The sequence below is a fragment of the Alternaria novae-zelandiae genome, assembly GCF_023758075.1.
Source record: "Alternaria novae-zelandiae strain BMP 2774 chromosome Unknown scaffold_6, whole genome shotgun sequence".
NCBI classification, from domain to species: Eukaryota; Fungi; Ascomycota; class Dothideomycetes; order Pleosporales; family Pleosporaceae; genus Alternaria; species Alternaria novae-zelandiae.
The window spans coordinates 304,235-328,877 of record NW_026056966.1 but is presented as its reverse complement, the minus strand read 5'-3'; the positions used below and the strand labels follow the sequence as shown (position 1 = coordinate 328,877).

The window sequence follows — 24,643 nt, the reverse complement described above, 5'->3', positions numbered from 1 at the left end:
TGCCCTTATTAGGTGGGCGAGAGTTCACTGAGAAGTAGCATGAGTGTCAAGAGGGAAGAAGGGGACGATTTGTTGTCGTGGGCGAGGTGAGTTGAAGAGCGAGGGAGCGCAGCGAAGGGGCGAGCCCGTTTTCAAAGGTCGCCTGGCCGCCAAGTAGCGCGTCGCGCTAGCCCCCAGTGGGGCGGCGGGCAAGCTCGAGCTGCATCACCAAAGGCCGGGACAGCAACCGTGGAAGGAGCGCGGGCAGGCAGACGCGCCACACTATCTTCTTTGTGCACTCTGGTCTTCGCGTACGTCTCACGCTCTTTCATGTCCCCTCTGCGCATGCGCTTAATTTAACAAGAGGCGGGTGCCAGCACGGAAACAATGGCTCTCTCACTGCGGGATCGCCAAATTGGTATGCGATGCGACTTTCTTTGAGACTCTGGAATAGCACTGACAGCACGTGATAGCTGCGATCAAGCGCATACTGAAGTGAGTGCCGAAACCGCTTCACCGACGGCATCGCTGACCGAGAAAGCCTCAATGCCCCCATCCACGATGTGGACGCTCCCGAAGACGCCGCCAGCGCGACCGCAAATACCTCCGACATCGAATGGAAGGTCCTAGTCCTCGATACACAGGCAAGGAATGTGATATCGGCAGTTCTACGCATGAACGACCTGAGGGCAGCTGGGGTATGACCAATCCCGAGCACCCTATTCGCGATGAAGTCTGAAGACCGTGGAGGCTACATCGACTCAAAAATGAGCAACCGTGAAGGCTCAGCGTCAATGTAGTCCCCACGGTCATCAGATTTTCCTATGGGGTGTTAGAATACGAACACATACTGAGAACACACAGGTCACTGTACACTTCAACCTGGCCTCCAAGCGCAGCCCCATACCCGACACGCCAGGCGTGTACCTGATCGCCCCCACCGCCGAGAACCTCGCGCTCGTCACCAAGGACCTCAACGATAGCCTGTACACTCCGATATACCTCAACTTCCTTTCAAGTGTCCCCCGAACACTCCTGGAAGACTGGGGTAGTCAGATTGCTGCGTCGCCAGGAGCTGCCGAGAATATCGCCCAGCTGTACGACCAGTATCTCAACTTTGTCACCCTAGACAGCGACCAGTTCTCCCTTAACATCGAAGATGCGTATCGAAAGATCAACAGCCCGAAGACGTCGGACCAGGAGCTGGACGAGCTGATCGACCGCATTGTCTCCGGCCTCTTCTCCGTCGTCGTCACCATGGCCGTCGTACCCATCATACGATGCCCAACTGGAGGCGCTGCTTCTGATATCGCTGCAAAGCTCGATCGAAAGCTGCGCGACCACATCCTCAACAGCAAGGAGAACCTCTTCTCCGCCAACACAGCGTCTCGCCCCGTCCTCATCATTGTCGACCGTAACATCGACCTCAACCCCATGTTCAGCCATTCCTGGATATACCAAAGTCTTGTCTACGACGTGCTAGATTTTTCCCTCAACAAAGTCACCGTTACTGTGCCAAATGACAAGGAGAAGCCAGAGAGTGGTTCCAAGAAGCAGACGTACGATTTGACTGCGAGCGACTACTTCTGGAAGCGCAACGCGGCGCAGCCGTTCCCTCAAGTAGCGGAAGACGTCACAAACGAATGGACCAAGTACACAGCAGACGCGGAGAAGATCACGAAAACCACAGGTTCCAACTCTCTTGACGATGTAGAGACCCAGTTCGCAGCCCACCTCAAAGGGGCCATATCCATGCTCCCCGAGCTCCGTGATCGCAAGGCTACCATTGAGAGTCACATGAGTATGCTTGAGTCTGTCATGGATGGCATCAAGCAGAGGAAGCTGGATGAATTCTTCCAGCTTGAAGAAGAGCTTGGAAAGGCCACCAAAGCAACAATAATGGAGATCATCAAAGCCGCAGATAAAGGAAACGACCCCTACGACAAGCTGCGCCTGTTCTTACAGTGGTATCTTACCACCTCTGACGACCTATCGCGCAACGAGCTCGACAGCTTCACACAAGCTCTGGAACAAGCTGGATGCGATACAACTGCCGTCGCATACGTCAAGACAGTCCGCCAGATCACGCGCATGACAATGCTCAGCTCCGCGCCTGCACAACCTGCCCAGACGACGTCATCCAATCTTTTCGGCGGCTTTTCGAGTTTGGGTAGTCGCGTTACCGACAAATTCAAGGAAGCCGGTCTCGGCACACCTAACCTGGAAGGTGTATTGGTAGGTTTATTGGCCTGTATATGGGACGATCACTAACACGGCGTTCAGTCGGGCATCAAGAGTTACTTGCCAGCCAACAAGGATCTTACCCTCACAAAGGTCGTGGAGGCCATTTCCGATCCACAAAGTAAGCGATTCTCCTGGGCATATCAGGACTTGTGCTAATCCCCTTCTAGACGCGACTTCCAGTGCGCTCAACAAGATCGAATCGTGGCTTTACTTCGATCCCCGATCAGCGAACGCGCGTGGAACCATACCGCCAGCCAGTCAATCACGCAACCAAGGCACTGTCTCACGTGGTATTGAAGCTTCTTTTGGACAAAGACGGCAAGGCTATACAGAAGCCCTCGTCTTCCCAGTGGGAGGCGGCAGTATGGACGAGGTGAGTAGCCAATTACAAATGCACCCAAGACATGTTCTAACATCTCCATAGTTTGGCAACCTCCAGGCATGGTCGCAACGGACCAGCGCTGCGGGTGCTGGTCAGCAAAGAAGAGTGGTATATGGCTCCACCAATCTATATTCCGCACGTGACTTCATCGTCAACGAGCTTGCGCCTTTGGGTGCGGAAAGCACCTGAGCTGAACTGGGGCTCTGAAGTCTACATTAGCCTGAAAATATGAATTCTGCTGAACCCAATGGCCATGTAGCCATGATAGCTATTTTCAAATATTGATTCCGTGTCGTATTTGACAAAACTATTTGGAGGTTGAAGCATAGATCAGCTCAAGACGTATCCACTTATCAATATTCAGCAACATGTATGCTGCAACATACGACATGAACTCTGGCCACCCTTGGTGCCCTGCCTCGAATCACGCCAATATCTATGGACCTCACAACTACGTACTTGTCAGGATTTAGCAACTTGTATGCAGCAAATGCGATACAAATTCTGCAAAGTGATTGGAGCCAGAAGTATACACCAGCTTAGAACGTATATTCTAGTCAACATGTAGAACCATCTATGCAGCAACATGCAACACATATTACTGCTTGTCAAGATTTAAACGTATGTACGCGAAACGAATTCTGTCCACCCCAGGTCTTATGATGTTGACTATCAACTCATCGTAGACTCGGGTGATACTTTCCCGCTTCACACAATCCATCCAGTCATGCTGCAACGACACCAAAAGAAAACTTACACGCGTCACGTCATGCAGATTTCATGATCCACCCATGGTCACCTAGGTACTCGTCAGCCCACAGCATACCCACACCACCACCACCAACACGACTCACTCATCCCCCCAGCCCGATCCTCGACAACCCACAACCCCTATACCCACAATGCCACGCACATCCCGATTTTCCACACCCCCGTCGTCCATCAAACAATCTGCGACCGGAAACATCCATCTCTCAAAGCAGCGAACTACCACCCCCACATTGCTTTTTCCCCAAACCCGTTATCTCGAAACGTCGCCCGCCCCACTCATGTTTGCTTTTTCGACATCTGCCCAGCGTCTGCCTCAGCACTCGGTTGACGGACCGAATCCTTTGACAAGCCACGATATGCACGCCCTTGACATGTACGTGTGTGCGATTCAGCGGATTCACGATGTGAGATATACGCTAGGGGTGTTTCAGATCCTTCTATGCAGGCTTCGAGGGCTTCTATGCATGACTGTGAAATGAGGTCACGCAGGAAAAGAAAAAGAAATGTAGACGCGAGTGCTGTAGGGATGTTGAGATGCTGGGATGCGATTGGTGCTGTTGTTGTGGTACTGAGATGCGATTGGCTGTGTTTGCCGTTATGCAGATACGACTTTGCGTGCTTGGAGGATTATAGGGCTGGCGTGGCTGGCGTGGCTATTGTGAGTACCCTCCAGCCGATCAAACACCGCTGTTATACAATCCGGGTTGCTGGAATCGTGCCGAGTGATGTTTCAGGTCGTTTTGTAGTTGAGGTCGTTTCTTCTGTTGTGTTGTTCAGCTTGTCACGAGGGCGGACCGAGGTTGTCATGCGCAATGCCGAGTGAGGGTCTCTGTGTAGGCAGGGACTTGATGTGATGGAGGCCATACTAGCACTCGTATGGGTAGATACACGCCGTGCATGAGGAGTTGGGGCAGAGTGAAGCGAGGGAGGACTGTTCGTGATCATGGTGAAGAATGTGAGAAGACAGCCATACTACATTGCAAAACATCATCGCAACACGATCAAACATCTTGAAAGTTGTGTGGTAATATACAATACATTCATAGCGGTTCGATGAACCGCAGCACATCAATCTAAAGGGCTCGCGCCCAAAAAAGGTCTATCTATCACATCAATCTAAAGTGTCATGAAGCCATCCAATCCAATTCCATCCGTCTATCCAGTCTATCCGAGGTATAACCCAAAACCAAGTGCCCAGTAAAACGCCCAAAAGAAAAGGAAAAGAAGTTTTACAGCACCAGGTATCAACGACGCAAAGGACCGTAAACCCTGTGATTCCTGACGTCCACGGCGCCACTGCCTGCTAGTCTCGTAGCGAAGTTGATGTCTCCGAAGATGGCGCCTTTGGACTGTAGTGTCCAGCTGACTGTCGGTTTGGGGCTGCCAGTGAACGGGTTCATGCTGGTTAAGATCCAACCGCGGGCTAGTGGAGAGTACTCAGTCCCCTTGACGACTTCGGGGACAGCGATGAGGAGTGTTTTTGAGTGTTCAAAGGGAGCGAAGATGATGGCTTTGCCGCTTGAGAGTGGCGCGCCGGTGTAGTCGTATGTCGATGAAGGTGAAGAGGGCGCGGAAATGATTAAAGGGCCGTGGGTGCGCTCTGAAGCGCCTGAGGGCCAGGGTATTCCCGATGTGATTAGTTTAGAGAGAAAGTGGACGAGCGATAAGAAGGCCGTTCGGCCTTCGGTAAGAAGCATGTAGTTCTGTAAAATGAGATGAGGATTCAACAGCATCTCGATGTTGTAGGGCTCCAGTCGGGGTTCGTTTGGCTCCTGGAGGCTTGTCGAGACTTCTAGAAGCCATTGTGAGCCGCAGCTCAGTACGCAAGCCAGTGTTTGGATGAAGATGTTGCGTAAAGCTGGTGTTCGTGGGTGATGGGGTGCATGTGAGAAGTTCCACAACCCTGTTCCTGGTATCTGGTATTGAACACACAGATCGATGATTGTACGCGCTCGCACAACATGTGCGGGAAAAGACGGGCTGGGTTGTGTTCGGTGTGGTAGATCAAGGAAGATGAGATCTAGCTGCGCATACTCGGCTCTGCCGTCTGAGGCTTGAACAATCTGACTTGCTTGGCTTGAAAAGCGTGGGGGTGGGGGCCGGGCCGCGTTGGTGTCCAGGGAGGTTGGACGGCACAGCCATGAGACTGACCCGTCGTGTAGTTGAAGTGGTGTGCCAGTTGTGCAAAGTGCAACAGGATCTCGCGCCGCAATACCGACGAGTAGTAGTGACCGAAGGCATTCGTCTTCGATGTTCGGTCTCGAGAACGGACCTGGAGGAGCCAGTGCTAGAGGTAGGCCTGAAGCGTTCAAAGCGATAGCAGTTTTGTCCCGGTTTGCGTCAAGCCTCCGCATGTACTCGGGTAATCTTGGATTACCACCGGCTCTCATGCGAAAGGTTTCCGCGACCAATGACGTAAACGATTGCATCGTTGGAGATTGATCGTGCGGAGTATCCGGTCTCTGCAATGTGCCTTGGCCATGTGCACTTAGTGTATCGAGCTCCTGGAAGAACGCCAAAAGCGAGCGGATCTTCATCGAGACTGGGGTTGTGAAGGTAGTGAGCTCACTGGCAAGAACCAGTAAGTGAGTGAAGAACTCTCCGGTAAACCGTACGATTGTCTGGACCTCATCCTCGTAGTGCCGCAAGCAAGGTACTAAGAAAACATGGCTTCGCCCCATCTTCATCTCGTGGGCGCACCAAGCGCGATCAAACCACTCAGAGCTGAGGACTCGTTCCAGAAACGTCTTGAGGGGGCTGAACTGCTCCATGAGAGGCGGAGTAAGTCCTGCATTTGGTTGCTGACCCGAAGGTACCTGGGAGTAGCTGTATTGCTCGACGTAGTAGCGTAGGAACTGCTCCTCATCTGGCGTGATGGCGATGTCGTCTATTGCCACCACGACCGCTCTTGCATTCTTGTAAACGACATCGATAGCACCAGCAACCCCTGTCCTCTCGCTCTCATCTTCTTGTTCCAGGCAAACTTGGTCGAACCACAGCCCTTCGCCCTTGCTCTTTTCTCTGATGACAGCCTCGAATAATGCCGCGCCAGTGGGTAGCGGGAACTGCTCGATTTCCTTCTGCCATCCAAAAGGAAGATCTCCGACCGGTGTGACTACTCTTCTCGGCGCGTTCAGAGTGAAAGATTTCCGGCAGTAGCTGAGTGCGATATACGACTCTTCCTCGCCGCGGAACTCGACATCGTTGATCAACCGGAAGGGGAAAGTGGCCTCCAGATGGTCCTTGGGAATGAACTCCTTGGTGAGTGCCGGTGCTACGCGGCTGATATTCGCCAAGAGGGTAGTCGCATTGATGTTGGTGTTAAAAGACGGTGCCGTCCATCTGTGCTGATTGATCAAACTCTCTCGTGCACCAGATTTGACAGTCCGTGTAGTAAGACTCGAAGTGTCCAGCTCGTCTTCGTCGATGTCCAGAAAGTTGCACTGTCCGAACCGGGAGTAGTACTGGAATGGTGTTGACAAAGCCATGGGAAAATACATTGTCCAGCTCGCTTGATAGGAAAACTGTTGGTGTTCGATGATGGACTGGCCTCTTGTACAAGGCACCCAGACCTTTTTGACTACGATGGCCTCGCTCTCCCTTCATGACCCATGATCCCTCCTTCTGCACCCAAGAGCGCCGGCGCAAAGCCGTGCTCTGGTCTTGGGGCCAGCGGTAGACAAGCTGAGAGGACGGTGCCATGCATGAACGTTTTCCGTCAGCCCACTGGCGCCACAAGCGGGCCCTCGCGCACCTGCTACCGCATTGCGTACTTGCGGGGTATGATGAAGGCTTGGCTGCCTTTTGACGATACGTTAGGATGCATAAGGCGTAGTTGGGTATAGTAAAGTTTGAGCGATCCAGATGTTCGGGTACAATTACGGGTCCGCACGGTCCTCGCAGGTGCAAAGCAGGTGACGTCGCAATCTTTCGGAAGGGGCAGTCGCGACTGCAAAAGAAAAAACACGAGCTGAAACATGCAGACTCATGGATTTGTTCCGGTAAACGCCTGGTTGCGGACTCGACATGCCGCGCTAGAAGTTCTAGAAGGAAAAAAGCAATATGGTCTGCATCGTCCTGCAATTTCACACGGTACGTAATTTTCCGGACAAACTTGTTCTAGCGGAGAGTGATCATGATGCAGCAGACATACGAAGTTGAACGGTCAAGTCATGAAGAGGCTAAGCCCTACCATGGATCGTCCCAGCGCGGAAGGATGCTGAAGCATGCTGTGCCTGAGCACGATCTGGATATAAATAGACTCGCGGCACGAGATTGACTCCCCGATCTGTGTAGAGATACATGTGTTGTGAGAAACAGAACCCAGACTCCAGCCATTACCAAGCTAGGCACGTGATGCCACCGGCCAAACCGCTCACGTTTTGGAAACTCAAATCTCAGGCTTGCGATAGCAGCTACCCGCCGGACCAAAACACCCTCCAAAACGCGAATTGACAAATTTCCAAACGAGCATCAATCGATCTTTGCATTTGCGAGCCTGTCATTGGAGCCCGCGATCACGTTCGACATCCGAACGTTCTGCCGTTTGTATTTGCTGTGTTTCCGGAGCCGTTTCCGTGCGACCATGACTGGTACCGACGACTTGGTTACAAGGTAGTTACTGAACGATCCGAGAAGAACACTGCCGTAGTTAGAAATTGCGGAGGGGTATTTGTCAAGATCAACTCACCCTTTCAACGCGTTGCGGCCTCGCGACCCCAGGATCACCAGGGTAGGTTCCAGGAAGTCAATCTGTCCAGCACCTGTCAGCAAACCGCTCGCTTACGAGATGCCAAATCGAAAACTTACCACTTCAGTGATCATGTGCTTAGGGCTCTTGCAGTGAAACACTTCAACGACGGCACGCACTTGCAGCCGGGTCTTCCTTAGCAGCTTGACGCACCGGTCCGACACCTCTACGCATGCCTGGTACCTGTCTTTCTCCGCCTTTCCCATGTTTTTCACGTTGGCCTCGGTAGCCATTATGGAGCTGGATAGCGCGGAGAAGCCAGGTCTTGTGGCTGGCAACCCGTCATGGTTCGACAGCGTCCGTTTGAGATGATCAGATTCCTGCCGTCCGGTAGTACCTTGACTGATAGGTGCACCTGAAGCATCCGTGGTTGCGACTCCAGTTTCCTCATCGACGGCATAGACGGCGAGTAGAGTGTCGCCATCTCGCAAAACGGTGCCGATGGTCCACTCCAAAGCATAGGCTGCTTCGTCACTTAGATCAGTAGACACGAGATACACACGCTGTCTTCTCAATCCGTTCTTCGCGTCTTCAGCAAACTGAACGTAGTCGCCCCGGATTATTTGTCGAACACAGCGGTGGGCCTCTGGGCTGGATTGGATAGGTGAGATGTTCAGCGAAAGCTGCTGGGCTGATTTGATCTCGGCAAGCTCATCCTCGTGGTCTGAATGGACTGGGGTCGAAAGACCAGACCCGCCCTGGTCAAAACTGGTATGGGGATGTACCACTCCCGACGAACCCTTCCTCGATATCCTCTCCCCGTTGGGACCAGTAATGTTTATGTTGGGGTCTAGTAATGATCGTACTTTGTAGGAAACGGCGACATCTCGCCCTGTGTGGAGTTAATGAGATGTACAAGTCAATATACGTAGGTTGCAATGCTTACGCTCTTGCTCGGCGGCAGCCAGCAAACTCTTAGCAGTGATGACTTCTCTGCCCATGCTGTCGGTGCCTCCAGATGACTTCCTCGACCGCTGCCTGCCTCGTTTTCTCTCCTTGGTTTTGTTCCATCCGTCTTCCCAGTCTGAGCTATCCGAGGCATTGTCACTACTCTCGACAGCAGCACTATCTTCGCCGTCGTCGTCTGTCGCAAGGCGCACGCCCCCACCGGGCGCGGTAGCCGTGCCCTTGACAGGATCAACACCCTTGCGATTCGGTAGTGAGGACAATCCGCCCTCAGATTGTGCCAAAGCAGAGTCGTTCAATTTGCGATATGCCTTGTCCATGTCAATGCGCTTGCCCGAGTCTGTGACGAAGGTATTGTTCGATGTTGGTGCGGCCGGCGTCGGGTTTGCCATGCGCGTTACTGGGGAGGCAGATCGGCCTGGCCCCGGAGAGCCAGACTTGGATCTGCCCAAGGGCCCACTCGCGGAGTTGTGCCTATCCCTGGAATTTCCTAGGAAGCCGCTGGAGTTGCCATAGACGGAGGACATGGCACGCGGCTTCGCAGCGGCATCCAGCTTGCCACCCTGCGAGACTCGCTTAGGCATGGCATGTGCGTCGATGGAGGGCAGCATTTCGAACTTGTACGCCGATTCGGGGTTCACGCGACGCGGTGACGAGGGCATGGCGAAGGGGATGCCAGTGCTGCCGCGGCTGGAGCTCCTACGCTGGGCCGGCGAGTCGACGTCCAGCATGCTGCGAATGGGCGAGGCAGCGGAGCCAGGACTTTGCGCGCGCGCGGCTGGGCTCTCTGCGCGTCGTGCGCCGGGCTTTTGGTTGCCTTCGAGAATCTTGACGACCTCTCTCATTTCTTCGTCAATAGCAGCTTCGAGTGACGCCATGGTGGCGGTGTGCAACTGGACGAGAAGACACGGAGTCGCGTGTGGAGTGCGGGCTGTGGAGTTTGTGGAGTAAGTGAGTGAGGCTGGCGGCTGGTCGAAGTGGAAGTTTGATAGTAGAACGCGGTCGTGCTCGCGGGGTAGCAGAAGTGATTAAGGTATCAATTGGCGTCGCGCTATGGCATCATAGGCGGTGCTGTGTGCTGTCGGGTGAAGGGGCTACAAATAGCAGCGATGCAATCCCGAGCGCAGTCGTCTGGAAAGATGTGGGGTGAGCGCGTGATGGGATGGACTAATAGCAGCGGTGGGGTAGCAATTCCAAAGACTGTAGCAGCTGGCAGTAGCTGAAAGCGATGGCGGGCCGAACCGTAGTATACAGAGTAGCTAACCGCTGTCGGAGAACAAGTTGTTCCCTAGCAGGTTGATGGAGGCGGACGACATGTGGAAGTCAAAGCGCGAGCAGCAGGCGATGAAGCTATGCACGAACAGTCAGCGCGCGTCGATGCTCGCGGGTGCTCTTGGTCCAGGCGGTGCGAAGTGGGCATGAAACCCCTCAACATCTGGCGGTTTGGCAGCGCTTGGCAGGCGAAGATCACCAGAGACTGCCACGCCGCTGACGCAGGGACGAGTGGCTACTTTGACATGAATAGGCAGCAACGCGTAGATATTGAAAGCCTTTGCGATAGGTTCTTCTTACTCTCGGTTTATCAAGGCGCATGGATATCTGAGCACTTCAACAGCAGCGCGCATCTTTCATATGATGCTTGGCGATTAGTGAAGCAGCCCGGGGTGTGGCTGTGCTGTGTTGGCAGTCGCTCCATCCATGGATACTCATGTGGAGCTTCCTGCGGTCTAGCCAAAAGAACAATGAAAGTTACCGCATCATTCCCGAGTCAACCGACGTAAAGCGAAAAAAAGACGCATATGGGTGCAGCAATGGCATCGATAAATATATTATACACAGACGCTCCCTAACTAACAGCATCTACCTCTTCCTGGGCAGCACAATATTAGCTCGTGCAGCAACACCAAGCTTGTGAATAGCATTGCGCCTGTCCCAGATGCCGCTCGTGCCCTGTACTACAGCAATGAGCTCCTGCGCAATACGCTGGGCAAAGCTGCCTTTTCCACTGCCCATATTCCTCCGCTTAGAAGCTGCGGCCAGGATCCACTGGATAGCAGAACGTCGCCGTTGCCTTTGACCCAGCGGAACGGGGATCTGAAGGGCAACACCACCTCCAGCAGCGCCACGCTGACTTCGTATGCGCATCAGAGGCGAGACAGAATCAATGGCGAGAGTAAGGTAAAGCACAGGGTTGAGGGGTAGATGCGATGGTGGCGGCGCACCAGGAAGCAGAGGTCGTGCTGGGTTAATGGTGGGAACGGGTGATGTCCGAAGGTGTTGCAGGATCAGCGCCATGTTCTGCAAGTCATGTCAGTTGTTTGTAGACTCTGATTCGAGGGTGGCTGACCTACTCGCTCCGCAACGCTCTTCTTGCCGTGTCGCATGAGCAGATTGGTGACCTGGTCGACTACGGGGTCGTGGCGATGCTTGACATGGCCGTCCTTGGGCAGCGGCAGAGTGGGCATCTCATACTTGAGCCCTGGCGTCGTGGGCGCTTTTGAAGCAGCCTGGAAGTCTACAAGACCCATGTCCACGCCGCTGTTTCCACTTGGCTGTGTCGTCATAGTCGAATAGGACCGCGAGCCCTTTGGTGCCATGTTCGGTGTCGTCTTGGGCTTTTGCGAGTTGAGCTTGTCTTGCATCACCTTGGGCAGGTTCTGTTGCGCCTCTTTGTCTCCCTTGACTACCTAGCACACTGTCAGCTTTCGCCTTGTCATGTTTGCTGTGCATGACCCCACATCTTCAATTGGTGTGCCCTGGTTGAGGTCGGGACCGTCCTCTCCCATTGTCTTGGCCATCGAGGCTGCTTCTTCCGAGACATGTTCAATCGGCTTTGCGTCCTCTCGCTTCGATCGGTCGGCGGCGGGAGGCTTGGTTTGATCCGAGTAGAGGCGGCATTGCGACGGCGCCATTCGAAGCGCCGACCGAGCAGGCCATTGAGCCTGAGGCCTTGGCCGGAACGCGATCGAGCGCGTGATCGCGGGGACGTTTAATCGTGGCGGCATTGTGTTGTGTTGTGGAGTCGGCTTGGTGATGTTCTTGCAAAGTGACGCCGAATATTCAAGCCGATGTCGCGCTACAGCGTCCGTGCGCAGTTTGCCTTTACCCCAGATCAAACCAACGTGTTCGGCAAATCACCACCATGATCTGATATTGCCAGGTCCAAGATGCTACATGTGCGCCTTCGCTCAAGATGTACCCCGAAGGCCTTCAAAATATTACATGCTGCAAAACTACGATACACGATGCAGCGTATACCTCCACAGTGCAGGTTGGATTGCGACTCCCGCAGAACGATCTGATTCGTAGGGAGCGTTATACATGGCAGAACGGAACCGGCGAGACGGACGCCCATGGCCGTTTACCGTTGGGCATTGAGTTGAGCCTGCCGCATCCAGGTGTCGAAAGGTTCTAGTCGCCCGTCAGTCCATTGCTCTTGTAGCAGTCACGGTCTCATAACAAGCATCCTACGCTTTCTCTCTTCCCTATCTCTCAATCAATCAGTTGTATCAAACCGCTCCATCAGCCTCAGCTTTCACTCAACTAACACAAGATGACCGGACGCGGACGCGGACGTGGCGGCATGGCCTCTCGTGAGCCAGCCAAGGTGTTCGGGTAAGCTTCAATATCACGGTAGTTGATATGCATGTACAAAATTATTTCTTCATCGGCATCTACACCTCTGTAGTCGCCACGCATAAATGAGAATCAGTCAAAATACAGAAATCAAGCCAACACAAACGCAGCAATAGCCAGTTCCCGCAGCCCAATGCCCAAGTCACCAAGTCCGAGGACGATATGGTCAGAAGAGGCGGTTAATCGAACTTCTTTTCAGTATGCCGCCTTTCTCAGCAGCCAATATTGCCACCGACTGGATCAAGAAGCTTGTGTCTCTAGCCAAGTCGGAACTCGACAAGGAATGCAATGCCGTATGGTATCCCAATGGCGGTGACCCCTTTCCTCCGCCCATACACAATGACGACGCCGGACTGGCCAATGCTCGTCCAGGAACACGTACCAGATCACCGTTGAAGGAGTTGGCACTGTATGAGCAAGCAGGTCTCGAACTTCTTGAACAAAGTCAAGGTGGAGACGAATCACACCAAAGACCACAACAGCCGCAACAAGGAGAACAAGGGAACCAAACGCAAGGTGCACACCATCATCACATTTTTGAACTATAGAAAAAACAGTACAAACGTCACGTTTTGGAAGGTCGTCAATAGGAAAATTACCTACCCGACCGTTCGAGCGCACTTCTGGCAGGACTCTGGTATCAAGCTTGATTTTCCGCAAGCACCGTTAGTCGACTATGGCAATGCCGATGGGCCAATCTGGCTACCCGCTGAACTGGCCAAAGTCATTCCTGGATAGCTGGTCCGCCGTCTCCTTGCTCCGCTGCAGACGGCCGCCATGATCAAATCTGCTGCTCGCAGCCCTGTAGAAATTATCAAATCGCCCCAGGCTGTCATAAAGTTACCTAGATATACGTGGGAAATAGTACAAGTCGATGTATGCACCTTGCACCTGTGAGATGGCATTGCTTTTGTCCCCACTTGTCCGTCCATGCCATCTAGAACTGGCGACAGGTTTGTTTCTTGCTTGACTGCACTCTTCCTTTGCATTGATCGTCGGACATTGCTCATTGGTCACTGCCACCTTAGATGGAGCTAGTACCCAGTATGGTGCATATCATGTAAGTCAGTCGCTCGCCCCCGTCCCGCAGTGTTGCTCCACAGCGACGGCAGCCAATCGGAGGGCGACAACTCCGCAATGTGCACCCTCCGCGATGAGTGATGTTGGACTCTACTCGAAAGCTTGAGGACGCAAAGACCAAGGGCTTGCTGCTTAATGTTATCGTCACCACTCGGACGGGCATGGTGGGCTGCAAGGGTACGGAATGCGTGCTGCAGGGCGTCACGGGGTCGCGGTCGCGCTTTCCCCGCACTAGCCCGGATGGACCACAGCCAATCAAGACTCAGCTCCCAGCCACTCCGTTTCACCCCACTGCAGCCCTGGACAGCACACGGGCGATTAGATGCGCTCGCATAGGCGGGCTAGCTTATCGGCGGTATACGGGGACTCTCTGTGGGCTCCTCCACCATGATCGCATTCCCTCTCGACTCTGTCTTGACCAAAGCGCTAGGCACCCACCACCTGCACCGTTCCTGCCTCGATTCACGCGTCACAAGGGTACTCCCATGTGCCCGCCAGAGCCTCGACACGCCCGTAGTACCGCATAGCTGAGACCGCGAACCAGCCTTCCCATTCCGCCCATTCCTCCATTCCTCCGCCACCAGCGACTGCGCGCAAACCATGATGGACACAACCGATCGCGGGAGCTTATACGAGCACGACATCCCGTCGCTGAGCGCGTCGCTCGAAGCCTTCGACCCGGAGCGCAGCATGCACTCGGCCTACAGCGGGCGCTCCAATATGCATTCGTCGCGCTGGAGCGTGCCCCAGGACGAGGCAGACAGTGAAACTGAGTCGGACGGGCCGTGGGCGCCACCAGCATGGCAAAAGTCCCAATCCAGCAATCACTGGTACAGAAAGTCGCTGCTCGGTGAAAGCGCCATGCGCAACAGCCCGTCCAAGTCGCCGTTTGAGTACCGCACCGATCGCGACGTCACACCCTCGCGCATACCACTACCGGAGTCGCCCTACAAGCAGACACCGCGCACCAGCCCAGAACCCATTCCCGAAGAGGAGCAGAGATACATGTCGACCAACATCGCGTCGCGACTACAGAGCCCGGAGGAAGAGCCGCAAGTGAGCGCGGGCGCATTGGCGGGGACCGAGTCAACGCTGTCGCAACATGACGACGGAGGGCCAGTCGAGGGCTGTAAGTAGTGAGACCCAATGCGCGCTGTGTATACTGACAGCCATAGTCATGCGCTTTGCGTACAGAGGAGAAGCTAAGTTCCGCACAGCGCCCATCGAAGATACAATCACCACTTTTGCGAGTGGCCTCCATATCTTTACGAGGTCAAGAGCCAACCTCATCTTTACTGTCGCGACTCTTTTAATGTCTTACCTATTACTGCATCCCTGGCAAGCCAGTCTCATTCCTGATGTCGCAAACGTCGCCAGCATGGCGAAACAGTTCGAGCCTTTGCTATACGCTTCAGAGAGTGTCATTCCACGGTCGCGCGAGCTCGCAGACGCCAGTATCGCCGTGCAAGACCTGGGAGAGAGCGTCCGTGCGACTAACATGTCTGCGTCGCCTGTTATCATCGATCAGCTAGACGACCTGGGCGATAGTCTCAGGATCCTATCCGAGAAGATTACTAGCTTCTTTACCAACGTAGATGGCGACATGGACTCGTAGGTATAGCCTTCTTGACCTCGTACACCTACTGATAACTGTAGCATCCTCATTACTATGGAGTGGGCCAAGCGAGAGTTAGCAAGTATTCAGGGCCCAAAGGTTGGCATGATTGATACAGTCATCGACAATGTCCACGGCGGCCTCAACGCGATTGGCCTGCTTGAGCGGAACGGCGAAGCTACAGCCGTCGGCCGTGTCGTCAACGATATCCTTGGACACACTACACAGCAGCGGTCGAAAGCTACCCTGCAGCGCACGTTCGACTACCTCCTGACCACTCTAGAAGAGAACATTGCAAATGAGCTCGCGCGCGCAGACGTCCTCTTCCAACTCTTTGAGAGTGTAGACCGCCAATTCCACAACCTCCACCGCTCCGTCGCCAAAGAAGAAGACTCGCTCGCAAACCGCAAAGACGAGTTCCTCGCTTCCATGTGGCGCACCTCCATCAACAACAAGATGAAGATCAAAAAGTACGAGAAGAACCTCAAGCTACTCAAAGACGTGCGCGCGTCAACCCTCATCAACAAATCCGAGCTCAAAGTGCACATTCAAATTATCCATTCCGTCAGAGACCAGCTAGACAAAGCACGCAAGAACCTCATTAGCCCTCTGATCCGTGCGGCGCAGAGCAACAGCTTCGGTTTGGACCAGCAATTGAACGACCTGACGGGTACATATGGGTTCCTGAAAACGCTGAGAGACGACCAGAAGAAGAAGGTTCGACAGCAAATGTGGGGCGAGCCCAAGAAGCGCATTGCCATTACTGCTGGTGGGAAAGAAGAGGAGATTGAGGGAAACAGCGAATAATTTGCTCACCTCTAGTCTTTCTCTCTTTCTTCCTCCTTTTTGAATACTGTTTTCCGGCGTTCAAATGCATAGCTAACCTCTCTTGCCTGGCTACTACAACTGCTTCTTTCTTGATCGTTCTAGCATGGCGACTTGGTTAGATAAAGGAGCGGTGTCTTGCTTATACTTATCGCGGCGTCTGAATGATAAGATATGTACCATGGCGTATTGGACATATCATATGTATGGCATTTTTGCCTTGGAGCTTTTGGAGGGAACATGGATGGGATGAATGGAGGCGTTTGTGTTATCAACAGCTTTGTACAAGCATTACCACTACCACATACTGATATCAATCTAAACATAAATATTACTATGCTTGCGCCGTTGTCGTCAACGACATCTAGAGTTTGGTACGCTAGAGCTCTGTACAGTGGCTTGCATATTGCTACCGGTGCGGACTTGTTCCGCTTGTCTTACAGTACCTAGGTACCTAACGAACGTCAGCCGCCCCTTGCTGATTAGTACACAGTATGCTTAGGCAGCCAGACTACACTTCAACATATATGTTGTATAGCTACCCCACTACATTGCGGCACAGTTATCGCAGGGCCTCGACTTGAATCATTCCACAGAAACTACACTGCACGTTGCATAACTCAAGACTACATCTCCCTTTCCATCACCTTTTCTCTGGGCTCCATTCAAAGAAACTCAAATTCTACCACGATACGCTGCAAATCCAGCCGAGATGCCCAGGCGTTCCCATCGCTCCAAACCCGTTCCCTCCCCTACAGCCTTAGACCCTCCTCCCCGAGGAACCCAACCCCTCATCCGCCCAGGGCCCTCCGCAGTAACCTTCCACATCCCCGTCTCCCCTCCCTCCTCCACTCAATCCGCGTCCAAAACCACAATCTCCCTGCCCCGCCACTCAAAATGGACATCAGGCCTCCACTTCCACACCCTTCACACAGAATACTTACACCTCGTCCGCGGCTCCATCTTCGTGTACCTAGACGGCAAAACTACCATCCTGAGTGCGGCAGCTGGTGGTGAGGTATGCGTTTACGGCAATTACAAGACTGAACCCGGACTGGTTATCCAGATCCCCAAGTACGCACGACATAACTGGGGTAGAGCGAGAGAGTATCTGGCGAAACACAGACCATCTTGTGTTACACCACGCTTTCCGGCTGATATCGACGACGAGGTTGTGGTGGAGGAATGGACACATCCGGCGGATGGGGGGAAAGCGCTTTTCTTCTGGAATTTGAATGGGGTTATTCAGGCACCATCTACCGCGACGCTTCCTCCGCTTCAGCATTTTGCGCGATGGGTGTTGGGGCGTTGGTGGGTAGAGTTTCAGCTGTGGAATGTGTTTTGGGAGTTGGATAATTGGCCTGTGGTGCTGGGATTGAGGAATATGTTGGGGGCGGAATGGTATGGGTGGCCGTTGCCAGAAGGGGTTTATCTGAGGGTTAGACATGTGTGGTCTGGGGTGCTGTGGGTTGGGCGGTGGAAGAGGAAGGTGGAGGGGTGGTTGGAGTGGCTTATTGTACTGGTTTTGTTAGGATTGGCGAGGGGCATTGGATGGGTAGTAGGTATTAGTGCTGTGGAGAAGGAGAGGACGCCAGTGGCATTGTGGGAAGAGTATCAGAGAAAGGGACGTAGCGGCTGACTATTGTAAACATGTTTTGAAATCTGGATATGTCCTACCAACGCCGCTCCAATCGTGTGTGAAGTATGCAGGCCATAACGCTCCGTACTCGTATTCATACCCATCCGTACCTGACGTCTCTTTCTTAACCAAAACGACCATATTCCAAGTCTTCCCCTCCACTCCACATCTCTAGATGAGATGCTTGCTTCTGAAGTAGGCGCGGAGGTACACAACCTGCCAAGCCCCAAGTCCAACCAACATACCCATCGTGCCCAGCGCAAACCACTTGACCCGCTCATTGGTGCTCTCATTGGTATCACGCAGCTTCTGCTCCCGGCTCCTCAGGTAATCCATCTCGGTGACAATCTCGCCAACCGTCTCCTCGATCCGCCTGAGTTCCGCTTCTACAGGCTTCAGCTTGTCGACGGCTTGGATGGCGTTCCAATCCTTGGCGTCGGCGCCAATGTCGATGTCGAGCTCGACGTGGCGGGGTGCGATGTTCTTGGACGAGCCGGACGAGGTGAAGATGTTCTCGAAACATACGTCGAAGGCTGAGTCGGCGTGCGAGGTGAAGGCGTAGCGGTTCTCGCCCACTACGTCTTTGGGGCGGTGGTAGTCGTTGCCCATTGCGTCGCGGATCTGTTTGTCGTTGTCAGTAACGTCTTCACACAGTATAATGCTCGCATGATGCTAGGTTTGTTGACATGGCGCTGGAATTGCAACGTACATGCATATCCACTCTCTGTCCATCTCCACGGTATCCGTCCAGAATCGCCGTCACAACCACCAACTGGTCCTTGGCAACAAAGTTCCTAACGCATCGCTCGTACTTGGCCGAGTCGTGTGGTGCGACCGGGTGGAGGTCGAATTTCAGGGCCGCGGCGAGGGGGAGGATTGCCAGCAGCACGCAGCTGAGAAGACGTGCTAACCGGTCCATGCTGGATTGGGGATGTGTGGAGAGCTGCAGCGCTTGCGGACTCGAGTTGGTGCCCTCTTGGTGGCTCCGCGAAATGTACAGCTGTCGCAAGACCGCGCGGAAGGACAGATGGTCCGACTGTAAGCTAGCGCGGAGTGGGGAAGGCGCGTGCGGACCCTGAACCAGAACAGCGACTGGGAGGAGCGTGTCTTGCCATCACTCTTCCAGCTTCAATATGTTAAGACGACCACATATTCGCGCTAACTTGACAGAAGTCTGATGATACAGTTTTAGAAAGCTTATCGAAACTAGACTATCTCGTAACGGCGTTAACCCATACCAACGCCAACCTGTCGCTGAGAACGCTCAAAAGACACATCCTACAGTACGACAACAGCCTTCTCACCAAGCGGTAGTACCGCCGTCCAACTTCAGATCATGCCCAGTCATGTAGCTGCTCGCCTTGCTCAACATGAACAGTCCCGCGGCCTTGTACTCTTCAGGAGTGCTGAGCCTGCCCAACATGCTGTTGTTCTCCCATTCCTCGCGGGATGCCTCGCCCTTGTCGAAGTTGGCTAGCACCATCGGCGTGACGATATGACCTGGGCTCAAAGAGTTCACTCGGATACCCCCTGAACCATCTGGATTCTTTCGCCCCCACTCCATGGCCAAGTTTCGTGCCAGCTGCACCACGGCCGCCTTGGACGAGTTGTAAACGGGCGCGATGAAGCCTCGGTTGGCAATGGTGCCACTCATGCTTGCGACCAGGCAGATCGAGCCCTGAATCTTGTATTCCATCATCTGACGGGCGCATTCTCGGGCTGCTAGGAACACGCCGGTATAGTTGACGTCGAGCATCTTTGCGATGTCTTCCTTCTTGAAGTCGATCGCGGGTGTGACTTGCTGGATGCCGGCAGCTGGAGAAGGGATGGTTAGCATTGGAGTTCCGAAGTATTTGAAGAATTCCGTACCTGCAATGAGGCCGTCAAGCCTTTGGTGTTCCGAGGCAATGTCGCCAATGCACTTTCGCATCGCCTGCTCGTCTGTAACGTCCACCCTATGGTACTGCAGACCTGCACCGATGTTGCTCTTGAGACGGCCCTGAGCCTCTTGGAATGCTTGAGGGGGCTCTGGTAACCGGTCGAGACAATGCACCTTGCCACCAGCCTCTACGAGCCCTTCGGCCATGCATAGTCCCAATCCACGACCTCCACCTGTTGATACGTTAACACGGGTTACAAAGGCATATTGTCTGCTCTGGAGATGGGAGGAGGACGGCATGCTGCACCTGTAACCACGAAAACTTTTCCATCGAGGTCGAATTGGCTAAACCGCTTCTCTCCAACGGTCTCATGTTTTTCGTATGGAACTTGGGGATAGGTTGCGTCTTGGTGTGATGCGAGCCCTCGACGCTGAAGAGGGGTCGTGCAAGGCTGAAGTCGAAACGCAGGTGGCGCTGGGCGCGCGAAACGTCGAAGCAACGCTCTCGAGGAACGCAAAGCTGCCATGGCTGATGTTGTGTGTTTGCAGGTTGATAGTTGAAAGTAAGAAGACAAGACGAGAGGAAACACAATGTTGAGCGACAAGCCAGGGCGCTCCTGTGCTGACATGTATATGTCACACAGGCATGATGTAATTGCAGCTCATACGCGTACCTCCCCTTCCTTCACCTTGGCTGACCGACAAAGCATCGTGACTTCCGCGGCGACCCAGCCGCACGATTCGTTGAGACCCTAGATGAACGCCGCTACGAATGAGCAGGGCAAAAGCTTGTTACTAAGCGCGTGACGGAAACACGGCATAAGATTTGGTAACGATTAGCTTACTGGGCTTGCCACACAGACGGACGAGCATCAATCTCACGATGTTGGCACCTGCAGGCACGGCTGGCATGCGTGGTCTGAGTGGGTCGCGCCTGCTCCCAACCGGTATCCGGAATGCGGGGCTGTGGAGACACAGGGCTGGGTGGTAGTTGTGGTGATTGGTCGCGGATAGTGTCGCCAACACGCCAGAGGTACATCATTCTGAGCAAACATGGGAATTCTGTGCTTGATGCGTTATCTAAGATGGAGAAGTTCTCATTTTTCCATGATAAGAGTCTGACCGCGCAGCATGCACGGTCGTGGTAGCGGCTGCTGTGGAGAAAATGATCCGCTTTGCCATGGGATTCACGTCAGGCTTTCGCGTGTTCCTTGCATTGCAGGATTCATTTTTCACGATAGAATGGCCTGGACACCTCGAGAAGCGATCACATCGTGATTTGGTTGACCGGGCTTACTCAGTTGAGAAGCACACGTACTTGCACAATGCAACACAACGCGCTACACAAATCATACCGTTGCTATCTAAGCAAGCTTGACCTGAACCTACGGGTTGCTAGATACATGAGTATGACGGTGTAATCATGAATGGTTGGAGGCAAAACGCGCCATTTTTGCGCAATCCGCAAAGCTTTTAATCAAATATTGCAATATTTCTAGGCAGTGATAAAGCTTTTAACTATGAGGCACGAACGCTTTCTGCATCCGTTACATGCGGCGTGTGTGCAAATACTCATTGCATCTATTCTGGCAGATTAGTGTTTGCGGACCAAGTGACAGTTCCAAGAACTTCTCTAGTCGAGATGGCTATTCTCTCGTTACACCCATCTTTCTGCCGCTTATCTTATGGTTAATACCACGATGTGATTCTACACACTCTGATGTTTTGTCTGAGCAAATTTCCATTTTTTTGGAGGGATGAGAACCTCTTTGGATCCTAGGAGGCCGATCAAATGCCACGGAACCTGAATCGATGCTCATGATACTGTACATGCTTTTACGGCGCACAGTTGGTCTTGAAATTGTAAACTTTCTCGCATGCTGTGCTTCAGTGTTGCACTTTCTTATGATTTCATATTGCTGCTACCCCATGACTGTTCTCAAGTGCGATCACTAAATTGACAACGCAGGCTCTAGACATCCAGATCATGAATGCGGTGTTGAGGCTCTATATCGAGTGCATCGGAAAGTTTCTTGGGGTCCTAAGTGTGTCGAGCAAAAACGAGTCGCGGTGGAAACATGAAAATGCAATATCCAATATTCTTGGGTCAAATCCGAGGGGCAAGATAGTGAGACTAGTGGACTAAGGTGGGGTAGATGCAGCATGTCTCGCTTCGGAACGCTAATGCGCCAATTCTCGGCGCAGCCCCTTTATTCCAAAACCCGCAATATAAATGCACCAAAATCACAACCTTCCATCAAACATCTCTTCAAGAGATCCATCGGCCTGATGGTCTAGTGGTATGATTCCTGCTTTGGGAAATCACGTGACCGTGATAAGCCTATTCTGCAGGAGGCCCCGGGTGTAAGTTCACCCATTAAGATTCGAAACCGAACGCAAACTAATAGCGTCTAGTCGAATCCCGGTCAGGCCCCAACTCCTTTTTTTGCAGCATTCTACGCATGAGGAGATCAGGTATGAGTTGCGTGTGTGACTCACATCTTTCTGTTTTATTTTATTTTACTTTTTCATTTTCTAATTGCGCTGGTCTGGGAACGCCAAATGGAGCGGTTGAGCAACACGTTATATTATCGCAACGCAAACACACTGTAATAACTGTACGCAGCTGTATACCTTTATTCTTCGCGGATTCAATATCAACTAAGAAAGGATTAAGGAAAGCACACATACGAGTGGGTTACATGTGACGTTTGATCGCTGTGGCTATTGTCGCAGCCTGGCTGCCGCGCAGAAGAGCAATAAGTTCACGAAGTTACTTTACCAATACCTACTTGTCACCAACTTCAACCCCTCATCTCCAAATTCGCGAATACCCCTCTCCTCCACCCGCGTCCTCGTGCGGAACGTCTTCTCAGTCTCTCCAGTCTTCAGATTCACCCCCTCATGTTCATACTGTTCTCTCTTAATCAAACAACCCTCTATCGCCCACTTCGGCACCGCTTCCTCAAACCTAACGCTCTTCTCCTCTAGCATCATATTGACAAGATCCTTCGTCTTCTTCCCGTTCATCTCCTTAGTCGAATACATAGTCCTCGCAAAAGCAGAAACAGAATTCCTCACAGCATCATTGCGACAGCGCCAAATAAGGTTATTCAGCGCCTCTGCTATGTCAGGCACAGGAAAGAACCTTGCATCAAAATGCGCCGTCCCCAGCACTTCTTCCACATCGCCCTTGACCTCCGGCTCAGGCATGGCCTTCAGAGCATCAGTGAGATGCTTGTTGAATCTCACGGAGCAGTAGCTAGCACTTAGACTGCATAGCTTTTGTACTCGCTCATTGAAACTCTGCACGCCTTCTGGGAAGACTAGGGTGATTTCGTCGGATTGCGTGTATGCGACTGTGGCTCGGGGGAAGAAATGGAGGAGATCGGCGCAGGTTGATATCATTGCGGTGTGTATGCGCTCGTCGAATGGACGCGCGAAATGGGAGGTAAAGCGTGAGAAGCCATGGCCGTCCAGACGAAGGATGATGGGTTTGTCTAGAGGAAGGATTTGGTCGAATTGTGCTTCGTACGATTTCATGCGCGCTGCGAGTGATAAGGGCTTATCGGTGCGCGGTGCTGGCGGTGTCTCGACGTCGTTGTGGTCTGACATGGTTTCGGTATTGGTGTTGAGAATCTTGTAGGTTGACTGTGTTGGCTGTTGAGATGTAAGACTACAACTGCCTTCACCCTAATGTTAACGATGACTCATCAGCCTCACGTGTTTTCACTTCAGTTGCTTGATCAGGGTCGTTATGGTGGTCACGTCACGATTAAGGACGGATTGGAGGGTATTTCTGAAGTGGCATTATCCCCCGCAGTATTATGTACATCATAAAAGCTTCATGCTCAGCCATCCCAATAATTATTCCCAGCTTAAGGCAAACACGAAAGGATCGGCTTGAGCTTGTTGATGATCTCAGTCTGAACCGCAGCATCGTTCATAGTCGTCTTGTCGTTTGCATCGCCAGGGCTAATGGTAACGTAGCAATCGCTTCCTCGGATCAAGATGACATCCGCCTCCCACGGCAGGCGCGTGCTACCGCACCATTCTGCATCGCGAGCGCTCAGGAGACCGGTGTTGATGCGAGTAAAGATGTACTTGAACTGGCTGGGGTCGCTGCACTTGGTCTTGGATACAGCGGGGAAGTTGACATTCAGGAAGGAGTTCGCTGGGAGGTATGGCTTTCCAGAATTGATGATAGTCGTGGTAACGTTCAAAGCGAGATCAGCATAGACCTTGCTGTGGAAAGGAGTAGGTGCGTTCCATGCAGTAGGATCTCCTGTCACGCCAGAGAAGGCGATGGCTGGGATCTGGGCCGTCTTTGCCGCGAATGCAGCGGCGCCGACTGTGCCGGAGAAGGGAACCTGAACAGCAACATTGCTGCCGACGTTCGGTCCGGTCAAGGCGAGTTCAGGCTTTGCGCCGTTCCAGAGCTTGGGAGCAGTGACATCGATTCCCTCCTTGATCGAGGTGACCGGGAAAGAGTTGACGTAGTTTAGGCGAGGGTCTGTCGCGTTTGCGCCGGTTGGCGGGCTTCCTCCTGGGCAGGACGCATGAATGCAACCGTCTGAATCAACGGTTTTCGGGGGTGCGTCGGAGGATCCTGATATAAGTCAGCATGTGTATATGGCCATGACTCAACCACTAACCTCTGCCAGACTGGTTCTCAGCGGGACCAGACAGTACGACTTCATGACCAGCAGAGTTCAAGACATCGAAGAAGGTGCGAAGGTTTGCCTCTGACCAACCATCGTCGTTTGACTGAACGATGCGAACGGCTTGAGCGAAAGGAACTGCCGCAGCGAGTAGTAGGAAGGATCGCATTTTGAGTAACGAATGGAAGACGATGAAGCGAATGTGTTTGACCGAGCGACCTGAGACCTATGCAAGTAAACAGCGCGCACCTGACGTTTATAACAACACCATCCCCC

The 24,643-nt window shown here is 53.0% G+C and overlaps 10 protein-coding genes across 10 annotated transcripts; 3 read left to right on the top strand and 7 right to left on the bottom strand.

Moving 5' to 3' along the window:
• Positions 1–366: 366 nt before the first annotated feature.
• Positions 367–2,794, top strand: J4E88_003651 (uncharacterized protein; the record flags this gene model as incomplete). The annotated part of the gene is made up of 7 exons (XM_049397300.1): positions 367–397; positions 453–474; positions 521–677; positions 844–2,214; positions 2,263–2,341; positions 2,391–2,596; positions 2,648–2,794. 7 exons carry the CDS (start codon positions 367–369, stop codon positions 2,792–2,794), a joined length of 2,013 nt encoding a protein of 670 aa, XP_049256688.1.
• A 1,826-nt stretch (positions 2,795–4,620) lies between these two features.
• Positions 4,621–6,876, bottom strand: J4E88_003650 (uncharacterized protein; the record flags this gene model as incomplete). Its single annotated transcript, XM_049397299.1, has 1 exon — positions 4,621–6,876. One exon carries the CDS (start codon positions 6,874–6,876, stop codon positions 4,621–4,623), a length of 2,256 nt encoding a protein of 751 aa, XP_049256687.1.
• Positions 6,877–7,849: 973 nt separating this feature from the next.
• J4E88_003649 (uncharacterized protein) lies at positions 7,850–9,910 on the bottom strand (the record flags this gene model as incomplete). The annotated part of the gene is made up of 4 exons (XM_049397298.1): positions 7,850–8,018; positions 8,067–8,128; positions 8,186–8,958; positions 9,013–9,910. The coding sequence occupies 4 exons, from the start codon at positions 9,908–9,910 to the stop codon at positions 7,850–7,852; spliced, it is 1,902 nt and encodes a 633-aa protein (XP_049256686.1).
• A 982-nt stretch (positions 9,911–10,892) lies between these two features.
• J4E88_003648 (uncharacterized protein) lies at positions 10,893–12,037 on the bottom strand (the record flags this gene model as incomplete). Its single annotated transcript, XM_049397297.1, has 3 exons — positions 10,893–11,330; positions 11,384–11,719; positions 11,771–12,037. 3 exons carry the CDS (start codon positions 12,035–12,037, stop codon positions 10,893–10,895), a joined length of 1,041 nt encoding a protein of 346 aa, XP_049256685.1.
• A 919-nt stretch (positions 12,038–12,956) lies between these two features.
• J4E88_003647 (uncharacterized protein) lies at positions 12,957–13,406 on the top strand (the record flags this gene model as incomplete). The annotated part of the gene is given in 3 exon segments (XM_049397296.1): positions 12,957–12,961; positions 13,041–13,077; positions 13,092–13,406. The coding sequence occupies 3 exon segments, from the start codon at positions 12,957–12,959 to the stop codon at positions 13,404–13,406; spliced, it is 357 nt and encodes a 118-aa protein (XP_049256684.1).
• Positions 13,407–14,348: 942 nt separating this feature from the next.
• J4E88_003646 (uncharacterized protein) lies at positions 14,349–16,170 on the top strand (the record flags this gene model as incomplete). The annotated part of the gene is made up of 3 exons (XM_049397295.1): positions 14,349–14,877; positions 14,924–15,359; positions 15,405–16,170. The coding sequence occupies 3 exons, from the start codon at positions 14,349–14,351 to the stop codon at positions 16,168–16,170; spliced, it is 1,731 nt and encodes a 576-aa protein (XP_049256683.1).
• A 1,828-nt stretch (positions 16,171–17,998) lies between these two features.
• On the bottom strand, positions 17,999–18,746 carry ERV25 (vesicle coat component; the record flags this gene model as incomplete). Its single annotated transcript, XM_049397294.1, has 2 exons — positions 17,999–18,448; positions 18,537–18,746. 2 exons carry the CDS (start codon positions 18,744–18,746, stop codon positions 17,999–18,001), a joined length of 660 nt encoding a protein of 219 aa, XP_049256682.1.
• A 381-nt stretch (positions 18,747–19,127) lies between these two features.
• J4E88_003644 (uncharacterized protein) lies at positions 19,128–20,006 on the bottom strand (the record flags this gene model as incomplete). The annotated part of the gene is made up of 3 exons (XM_049397293.1): positions 19,128–19,642; positions 19,697–19,977; positions 20,002–20,006. 3 exons carry the CDS (start codon positions 20,004–20,006, stop codon positions 19,128–19,130), a joined length of 801 nt encoding a protein of 266 aa, XP_049256681.1.
• A 2,478-nt stretch (positions 20,007–22,484) lies between these two features.
• Positions 22,485–23,321, bottom strand: J4E88_003643 (uncharacterized protein; the record flags this gene model as incomplete). Its single annotated transcript, XM_049397292.1, has 1 exon — positions 22,485–23,321. One exon carries the CDS (start codon positions 23,319–23,321, stop codon positions 22,485–22,487), a length of 837 nt encoding a protein of 278 aa, XP_049256680.1.
• Positions 23,322–23,584: 263 nt separating this feature from the next.
• Positions 23,585–24,536, bottom strand: J4E88_003642 (uncharacterized protein; the record flags this gene model as incomplete). Its single annotated transcript, XM_049397291.1, has 2 exons — positions 23,585–24,315; positions 24,362–24,536. The coding sequence occupies 2 exons, from the start codon at positions 24,534–24,536 to the stop codon at positions 23,585–23,587; spliced, it is 906 nt and encodes a 301-aa protein (XP_049256679.1).
• Positions 24,537–24,643: the final 107 nt, after the last annotated feature.